Genomic DNA, 10,587 nt, shown 5'->3' with positions numbered 1-10,587 from the left:
TGCAAACTCCACACAGGAAAACCCCGGGTGGGGTTTGAATTAGGAGCTTTCATGGCGAACCTTCTTGCAGCGCATACATGGTTAAATCTCTTTATTAAATCATTTTTTAAACGTTTTTGAAATATTTGTAAAAAAATAAATAAATAAAAAAGAATAAATAAACTTCTCAAATTGGACATTTTTAGTATTTTCTTTGTTTTATTTTCAGTGTAATATGAAGTTTAAATGATTTTCTGAATAAGCTACTGCATTTTATTTTTATTGGTTTAACTTGTGTCTGCCAGGAGGAGAGAAGAATGTAAGGATTTGGGCAGAAATACAGTGCAATGTAAATTACCTTGGTTTTATATACAGTGGTCCCTCGCTATAATGCGGTTCACCTTCCGTGGCCTTGCTGCTTCAGGATTTTTTTTGTGCAATTTTGCATGCTTTTTTTTTTCTTTCTATAGTGCATTGTGTTCTGCGTCCTGATTGGCTGTAGACCATTGTCAATCAATCTCGTACAGAATGCATTCAGATCAAATTTACATAAATCTTTGATCGCTAGCTTGACGAAGACTAGTGTCTTAGTGTGACTCTGAAGCGCTGTACTGTATGTTTGTAAGTTTTCTCCCCAACAAACACAACAATGTCGACGAAACATTTTGCACCGTCAAAGGCACCTGCAGCAGCACCGAAAAGGCAGAGGAAGATGCTAACCATCGCACAAAAAGTTGGACTTCTGGACATGCTAAAGGAAGGTAGAAGTTACCATGTTTTTTGGACCATAAGGCACACCGGATTATAAGGCACACTAAGCAAAACAAAACAGTCAGATAACTCAGACTTTACTCAACTCATTCTTCTTGCTTCCTCTACTTCCATACCATTGATTCATTAATGTTGAATTCTCTGACAGCTGCTCTATTCCCATGTTCTGGACCTGAAAACAGGGTTTGATCTTTGGTTTTATTTTATAATACTGGACTTATTTTTTTTACGAAGGTTTGATCGTTGAGAGTGTTTAAACAGGAGAGAAAAGTGTGAAAATGTTTGTGCCTGTCTGAGAAAAGCGCATAAAATGTGTAGTGAGGGGTTTTACAGCCTTAAAGCATCTATAATAATTGTAAAAAATAAAGCTGGCTATTTCGCGGATCTCACTTATCGCGGGTTATTTTTAGTAACTCCCGCGATAAACGAGGGACCACTGTATTTGCATATTCTGGGCTAGTATGCTTTGTATATGTAAATTGAATTTATCTGACTACTTTTTAGATCGCAGTTGTTCTATTGTTCTTCTTGCCTTTTTACCGACTATTAATATAACAACATAACAGGCTGATTCCCTTCCAACATGTGATGGTAATTGATATTGCCTTCTAATTTACATTTAAAATGGCTTCTAAAGTGTGTTTTTGCGTCAGTACGTTGTCAAGAAATCCACACAGGATTTCAACCAGGTCATTACTGTTGTTTGTGGCACTCAAATGAGGTAGGAGAACTGTCACAGCATTGTAATTGCTGGTCAGTGACTCAGCTCATGTTTACCTACTGAAATGTTGTTTTGCAAAAGGAGACATGGAATTTTATATTTAAAAACATAATCAACAAAAGAACAAGCCCATTGCCTCTGCATTGAAGAAGGTAAGGTGCTTCAGTTACTGCCCTTAGGATACAGTCCAGATTGGAGGAGTTCTTCTACTACATACAATGCAGTTGTTACAAAGAAAATGAAAGCTTGACCTTGTTTTGGGCCAATCCCGAAGCACATACTTGTGTATAAAGAGCTTTGAACACATAACTTTGACTTCATGCAAACTATGAAGACTTTCCAGCTCATGTACAAGTCGAGAGTTTTAGCACGTTAAAGACAAGGCTGCAAAAGAATGATGAAGATTATTTTACCTTTTCTTTCTCTGATAGTTACAAGTAGTCAGCTTACACTGGATGAGTGTGGAAAAGAGGCACGATGGCCACGGATCAATGGCATCGCGGTGCAGTGCGGTACTTCAGCCATTGAGCTTGCAATTGAAATCTGCCCGGTTATCTACGCTGGCTACAATGAGACCCTCCTGATCCTTAACCACATGTTGGACCCAGTCTGTCGAGCCACCCTAGATCAATCTGTGACTCCACCAGTTGCTCATTTTCACTTTCCACTAAATATGACCCACGGCTGTGGAAGCATATTTAGGCCCACCAGCGCTCCTGGGACAGGTATATTCTCGGACTTTTCCAGCATTGAGACAATCAACATCAGTGGTGTGGTCCAGTCTTTCGAGCCCACAACAGGAAAAATTTCCTACAAAAATGAGTTGATGTACTTCTATTCCTGTTCCTACCCCTTAGAATATATGATCAACCACGCCCAGCTTAATGTGTCAGCCACCTCTATCCTAGTCAAGGACAACGATGGCAGTTTCATCAGCACCTTGAGCATGAAGCTGTTTAGTGATGCCGACTACACCCAACCACTGGTAATCCCACAGTGGGGAATTGAACTGAGGACAGATGTGTGTGTTGAGATCAAGGCCACCAACCTCACACGCCAGTATAATGTCCTGCTGGACCGGTGCTATGCCACCATTTCCCCTCTGCCATCCAACTCCAGCATCTTCAACTTGTTTGTCTCCTGCTCTAAGGATCAGTTCACAAACATGATTGAGAATGGAGACAGCCAAAGAGCTCGCTTTAAGTTCCCAGCCTTCCGCTTCATCGAACACGAGAAGGAGCCTGTGTCCACCTACTACATCCACTGCATCATTCGTCTATGTGAAAGGAGCACCTGCGGCACCTTCAAGGACTGCACACAAAGAACGAAGAGGAGCACCCTTGATACTTCTGAAGTGGGCATAACCAAGGCTTACACTATCATCTCTCCAAAGATCATTACCAAAGCTGACAATGTTAAGTCCAAAGAGAAGCCACTTGTTGCAGAAAAATCTAATTCTGTTGTCGGGCTTGGTGTGGGTGTTGGTGTCCTTGCCTTTGCTTTCTTAATTGCTCTCATTATTGCAGTTGTGTTTTATAAAAGGTTCAGGAAACATTAAAAAATTGTAGGGAAAATAGTAATCAAATGTCACAGAAATTCCAACATTTGTAAGATTTATGAATGTGTGTGAGGTCTTATAAACCAGTCAGAGTATCCCAAAAAAGCTTTTTGTCTTTCACAAAGCAACTTGTCAACCTTCTGTAAAGACTAACCATTACAACATTGATGATACTGTTTTTTGACAATGTCTGTAAAATCCAGCATTGACTTTGTAATCTTTATAATCTATTTATTTGTATTTACATTGATGTTTCAAAGCATAGGTCAAAGGCTCATGCTTTTAAGGACTTATTGTTCCTCGTGCATGTCTGTAGATAAAGTTATCAGTGTGCCTGTAGGAAAGGGTTATCAGTCCAAGATGCATAAATACAAAAAAAGGTAACATGGCAATATATCCTGTAAAATCCATGAACTTGTATATTAGCTTGAAAGAGATGTAGTTTTCACAATATCTAAAGGATGGAAGAGATAATATATGTAAAACATAATTATAAAATTAAAGGCAAGAATACCAAATTAACTATATTGTTAATAAAGCTAACTGAGATGAAGATCTACTGATGTAAGAGAGGCTTGAGAACAAATTACACTAAACACAAGATTACAACAAAGAAATGTATTCATCAAACTAGAATCTTAGTATGTCAAACTCTAAGGTTTCTCTCCATATCCTTTTCCTTTGTGAAAGTACTCAATGGTTTTTCAAACTGACGTCATGCCCCATAAGGCCAGTGTATATGTCAGAGGAGGAAGCTGCCTACCTATGTGCAGTATATCTCTGACCCCACTGGGCTACAGCTGCCCCATTGCTGTGTGATGTCGTCTGGAGACAGGCTGATAAATGGAAAGAAGAGCCGGAGCTCCCTCGTGAGAGATTCTTGACATGTGACATCTTTAGTAACAACTCCCTGTTTCTCTTTTAGTGCTTTTGCGATGCTAGACGGATTGTTTCCTGCTTCAAATAAAAGCAAAGAAAAATATACCAAAAGTCATCACCATCAAATGATCACCTAAGAATTAAAAGCAAAATGCTTTAAATTAGATGGAGAACCTATTGTTAGGAGTAATTACATAACTTGAAGAAGGTTAAAAATTTAAATGAACTTCAAAGTACCTCAGTTATCTAATTATGGTACAACTTACTAAAGTTGGCTATAGGTAGTTTTGGTCACTTACTAAAATCCTGGTTAATCGTAAATAAAACTACCACATCACATCCTGGAAATATAAGACAGGCAAACACAGAACATTAAATCTTCTTTGACTGGAAACTGTTACTGTTTCAGCTGCTGTTCAGCTACACTGACTGAGGTGGCCATGAAGTGTGAAAGTTCACAATACAAATTAAATACATAAATCACAACTACAAAACAAAGCCAGAAGTGAGAATAAGAATGAGAATAGGTAAATCTAAAATTTAATATCCATTTGTCAGGTTTTGGATCCATCCAGTTCTCAGGTAAGTTAAGTTTACTTCAAAAAATCTCACTTCAGCATTTGGGTCCATAGCGACGTCACGCCACGCCATACCAGTTGTAAATGATGGGCTAGTCAGCATTATCTGTCAGTGAAAGATAGACTGGATAAAAGTGAGGTGGAAAATTCAGAGTTTCAACAGAAACATTTGGCATTGTTATACAGCCTTTACTGTAAGCCTACCCACATATGCGGGTCACTTTCACATACAGCACATGGAGCAAGTTATTCACGGGCTTCATACTAAACCCCAAACCTGATCAGATCATTATTTTTGCTGTAGCAACGGGCAAATCTGGAATTGAACCACTTCCCAGAGTCATGCAGTTTTTGATCTATGGCAGTTTAGCACCAACAAGGTTTGGCAGGGAAATGATAAGAGCCAAAGACCAAGAGGAAGGAGGCCCATTTTTTGATTGGTCTCCTGTGTATAGGTATTATATATTTTGAGATATATTCTCTAAGGCTTTATTCAAGGGAGTTTAGTTTACTGGGAAGTCAATTTATCTGCTCGACTATCCCTGACTCCAGCTGGCATGTGCATGTTTGTACGTAGCAGATTGAATTTCATTTATGGACAGAATGGAACTTAAGTTCAATCTCAGAGACAGAGATCCTCTGGAGGCAGAAAAGCTCACTGGCTGAGTTAAATTTCAAAGAGATTTTCTTGTTGGCTTGCAGTATACTACAAAAGAAGAGAAAGGGACAAAAACAAAGTTGTTCGCTCATTCTGAACATAAAAAATAGATAAAAAAATAAGGTGAACAGGTCTGCTAACTAAGAGTCATCTTTTTAGGGTTAAGAACAACAAGTCCTTAGATTTAGATTAGGTAAATAGTGTAAAAGTATTAAAACATTGTCCCAAAACATGCAATGAGTTGGGTAGAAGGACAAATATGAATTGTGCTGACATGTTAGCTTGCCAGAGTAGTCACTAACAGCCATGAAGTACTCTATGAATTTCCAGATGATATATACTCAGTAAGCTCCTCTAGAATACTATAGACTTATCTCTAAGTGGTTACCATCTTGGCTGCATAACACAAATGGAGAGACCACAGAACAATTTTCATCTAGTAGATGAGCACTTCTTGTCAGCAGCACCAATGATGGTGGAAATCTTGCTAGCTAGCTAACAACAGATTGATTTTTAGGTATATAAAGCGACACCTTAGATGCTTTATCGCATTAGTTCATGCATCATTGTGCTGTTCAGTATTTGCAAATTGTCATTTCAGGCAAGTGCACAACCTGTTCTTTTCTGTGAGATACCACTCTGTTAAAATTCAAATGCTACATATGGATTTATGTAAGCTACGTCTTTACTATGTGAAAGGATATCAAATAAAAATGGAAATATTGAAACTAACCTACTGTTAGTTTTGCTCATGCTATTAGCAATAGCTCATAGTGTCCTTTTAAGCATGAATGACACTGTATCTGAAGAAGAACTACAGTTCTTCTTAGCTAGCTGGCTAGCCAAAAGGCTATTTAAAGGCTTTTGTTCAGATGCAGGGCTGAAAGGTCTAAAAAGGGGGCTAAGGTCTGAAAACATTAATCATATTGTATTTTTATTGAAATCAGTATGATACATTCTAGTTCACACTCAGTAGCTAAATATTTATGTATAAATTAATGAATAAATGGTAGGTAGTTTGAGTCGCAGAAAATCTGAGAAGAAATAAGCAACATACATAAAACAAAACAGCTGCAATATAAGCCTGAAAAGAAATCAGAAACCGTCTGACTTCTTTGATATTTCATTACAGATACCTAATATTAGTGTTCCATATCCTTCTGACGGCCTATTACGACCCAGCTGTGCTGATATGGTTACACCCAGTGGCCTTCAGCAGCGGTAGTGAGATGACGGTTGAGCTACAATATGCTAAACATATTATGTGAGTTTATGACTGAACAGCAGGAGGCAGGCAGGCGGGAATCAGGAAACAGGAGGAGGAAGGCCTGCTGTCCATAAACATTGAAGTGTATGCATGTGTGGGAAAGTTTGTGAATGTATAAGAATGTTCCTGAGAGAAAAAGAGAAAAAAGTAAAAATTTTGAACCCCATAATCTTAATGATTGATTCTTTTTTTGGTAGGTTTACGAATTAAGGCCTTATTCTCATACTAATAATAATAAGAGAAACAAGATCAAATAAATCTAGTTTTTCTATCATATACTAAGAAAATTTTGTAATCCATGTTGACTGAAGTCTGTCTCTTTATCTTTTTGTTACCCTTCCTCACTGTGTGCAGATTGTGAAGATGGAAGGGGAAAATAAAGGCATGCAGTTTCAGATCCATAAATCTGGACTTCCCTGCAGAGAGAGATGAAACTGCCTCCTAAGGAGCTGGCATGGGCAGACAGTGGGAGCCTCATATCTCATATCAGCAGCACATGGACATCCTGCAGTTTGAGTTAGAGATGGACAACCTTACCGCTCTCTTAGTCGCTCTCTATGTTTATGTTTAACTTCCAGTCTCCAAATTTACTCCCTTTTTCTCTGGCCTTTAGACCAATAAAATGCCATACGAATGACAAATGATTTTATAAACATATTTTGTTTGTAAAACTGGTTTATCTTGCTCCGGGTCATATCAAACCCGGTCCAATGGGCACTGTAGCTCCTTAAATTCAGGACTGAGCTTGGAAAAACTCCTTTTCAGTCTTTATGCTCAGATCATCTGGAACTCTTATTCAATCTAAATTCATGACTACAAGCCATATTTTACAATGTTAAACTATTTATGGGAATTACAATACAAACAAACATTGAAAATGGTCAGGGGAGATAGGATTAGAAATGAGTACATCAGAGGGAAAGCTCACGTTGAGCAGTTTGGAGGTAAAACTATACAAGCATGGCTGAGATGGTTTGGACATGTGCAGAAGGGAGATAATGGATATATTGGGCAAAGTATGTTGAATATGAAGCTGCTAGGCAAAGGTACCCTTTTAAGTCAATTAAAAACTTAACATCACTGGAAATAAAAAGGCTAGTCTCCTGTGATTTTTTAAAAAGTTGATTACATTGAATTAAAATTTCTTAGCATCTGTTAAAAAATATCAAAAATAAAGTCTATTTTTGCAAGGTCTGATTGCTAAACACTAGACAGCTTCATCATGCTAAAGGTCCTTGGTCATACGTGATTCAATGGAAATAATAATGTTATGAATATTGTAAATCTTGAGACCCTAAATGAGGCTGAATTATGACATTGTGTGGGCCAAACATCAGGATATTAGCAATGTAAACACATTGGCTGCTGTAGCACAATACCATTAACAGTTTTGTTACCACTTGTGATATCTGAAGAGTCCAGTATCCCATCAGAACAGCCTGTCATATGGTCAAATAATCAAACAGCAACCTCCTGGCTAGTGCTGAAAGCTACAGATGCTGGAATGACTGTCCACTTAGACTATGTTTAAGCGGAGGGCCCTTAGACACCCATGTTAAAATGTCCAATTTGATACAAATAAAAGCATCTTTATATCCTGGTCATTCAGGCCTGTTTACACTGTAGTCAGTTTAACCTCCTCCAACTGTCTACATCACCTGTTCTCATTTATCCATTCAGTCTCTGTAGTATATTCACTGGGCACTTTATTAAGTGTCCTGGGCTGGATCACCTTTTATCTTCTGAACCGCCTTAATTTTTAGTGGCATAGATTCAACAAAGAGCTGGAAACATTCTTCAGAGATTTTGGTCTATAGTGACATGACAACAGATTTGTGAGCGCTAAATCCATGATGCAAATTTCTTGTTCCAAAACACCTACAACAGCAGCTTGCAAAAACTGCAGCCTCAGTTTTCTGTTCTTAGCTGACAGGTGTGGCACCAGGTGTGGTCTTCTGCTGCTGCAGCCAATCTGCTTCAAGGTTGTGCATTCAGAGATGCTCTTCTGCACACCTTGGTTGTGGTTATTTGAGTTACTGTTGCCTTCCTATTAGCTTAAAGCAGTTTGGCCATTCTCCTCTGACCTCTGGGATCAACAAGGCATTTTCACTAATACAACTGGTGCTCACTGGATATTTTCTCTTTTTCGGATCATAAACATGGCTGTGTGGGAAAATCCCAGTGGACCTGGAAACACTCAGACCAGCCCATCTGGCACCAACAACCATGAAGCTTTCAAAGTCACGTAAATCACCTTTCTTCTCTATTCTAACACTTGATTTTAACATCTGCACGTTCTCTTGTCCATGTTTGCATGATTAAATGCACTGCCATGTGCGAGTTGCTGCCATGTGATTGGATAATAGATATTTGTGTTAACGGGCAGTTAAACAGGTGTACCTAACAAAGTGGCTGCTGAGACTAAACCTCCTGTATAGCACTCCCCAGCTGACAAATTTTGTTTGCATAACCTTGTTTCCTATGTTCTTTTAGTTTTTCCTCGTGTTCCCGTCATGTTTATTATTGATCGCTTCCAGTATGAACATGTTTTTCTGTTTTATGGACTTTTACTGATAGAGTATCATTATTACATCCATACAATATTGATTGTAAATAAGGTTAGCACGTTGTTAAAGCAGGCCATAGAAAAGGCATCATACGTTTTGTTATCGATCCGATACTGATCCCGACTTGGGATCGATACTATCGATATTTGGATCGATCCACCCACCACTACTAGATACAGGTGGACAGAATCAGATAATAAGATATGGGGAAGTAAAACTAAAGCATGGCACAAGAAACAAATTAATATCGACATAAAACAAAGTAACAAGACACAGAGGTGAAGACTTGACAGCAAGACATGAGGAGACACTAGGGAAGCTAGACCAAAGTGATGAAGCTAGTATGAGTAACTAAATTAGCAGACACCAGAACAAACATCAAGTAATAATAGCTAAAGACATAACACAGCAACAATGAGCCTAATACAAAATGAAGATACAGAATACAATGGAATGAAAAACCCCGGGAATATGAAGAAATAACAAGAATAAACACTAGAACTGGTAAACAGAGGCCAAGACAAAGAAGAACGCAAACCTATTCAATTCAATTTTATTTATATACTGCCAAATCACAACAACAGCCGCATCAAGGTGCTTTATATTGTAAGGTAGACCCTACAATAACACATACAGAGAAAAACCCAGCAATCATATGACCCCCTGTGAGCAAGCACTTTGGCGACAGCGGGAAGGAAAAACTCCCTTTTAAGAGGAAGAAACCTCCGGCAGAACCAGGCTCAGGGAGGGGCGGGGCCATCTGCGATTGGTTGGGGTGAGAGAAGAAGGACAGGATAAAAGACGCGCTGTGGAAGAGACAGAGATTAATAACAAGCTATTTCAATGCAGAGAGGTCTATTAACACATAGTGAGTGAGAAATGTGACTGAAAAAGAAATACTCAATGCATCAAACCTAAAAACCAGACTGACGGTTACAGAAGTAAAGAAAAACTGGACTATAAGCATTCTAAACAATGAGATTATAAAACCATAAACAGAATATTTAATATTAATCCAGAATTCAAAATAAAAAAACAACAACTCAAGCTTAGAGTTCAAAACCCCAGAACCATGACAATATTCTGGGTCATGGCTTCATTAAAAATGTACTTACGTGGACTTGGATAAAGCCCGCTAAACCGGTTGAAGTGGAATTTCACACACGTCGTTTGAGTGCAGCATGTAATAAGTACCACACACAAGAAAATATAGCATTTATAAGGGCATCAAACTCCTGATTGAGCCAAGCTGTCCGTTGGTCTCGCTGCTTGTTGAGATGCCAAGTCATCAAGTGTCTCAGTTAGACTCCACAAACGTGACCCTACAAACTGGAGGGAGATTTATGGTTTGGTTAACAGCGTCATGATCTGGGATCATGTGTTTTGGATTTTGGTCTGAAAAAGGTTTTCATTATTTTGATCATTAAAACAAAGCGGGAAACATTTCAGCATTAAATTCTCCTAACCTCGACCAAACAGAGTTGTGTTTTTTTAAAGCAATCCAGCCTGGAGTCTGAAATTTCACCCACTTGTGTTTTCCAGTGGGGTGTGTGGCTTTTAGTATATGACAAACTAACTAAAAAGGACATCTAGTTTGTTCTATCAAACA

General features: G+C 38.5%; 1 protein-coding gene across 1 annotated transcript; it reads left to right on the top strand.

The window, feature by feature from the left end:
* The first annotated feature begins 2,144 nt into the window (after positions 1–2,144).
* Positions 2,145–3,029, top strand: LOC102078606 (zona pellucida-like domain-containing protein 1). Its single transcript, XM_005475355.2, has one exon. The coding sequence runs from the start codon at positions 2,145–2,147 to the stop codon at positions 3,027–3,029; it is 885 nt and encodes a 294-aa protein (XP_005475412.2).
* The last annotated feature ends 7,558 nt before the right edge of the window (positions 3,030–10,587 follow it).

The sequence above is a fragment of the Oreochromis niloticus genome, linkage group LG16, assembly GCF_001858045.2.
Source record: "Oreochromis niloticus isolate F11D_XX linkage group LG16, O_niloticus_UMD_NMBU, whole genome shotgun sequence".
Classification (NCBI taxonomy): Eukaryota; Metazoa; Chordata; class Actinopteri; order Cichliformes; family Cichlidae; genus Oreochromis; species Oreochromis niloticus.
The sequence above is the reverse complement of the archived record's forward strand: the minus strand, read 5'-3'. Positions and strand labels throughout refer to the sequence as shown.

Bases quoted from the DNA above. Each gene is read 5' to 3' on its own strand.
- LOC102078606 (XM_005475355.2), top strand. From the start codon at position 2,145: ATGACCCACGGCTGTGGAAGCATATTTAGGCCCACCAGCGCTCCTGGG.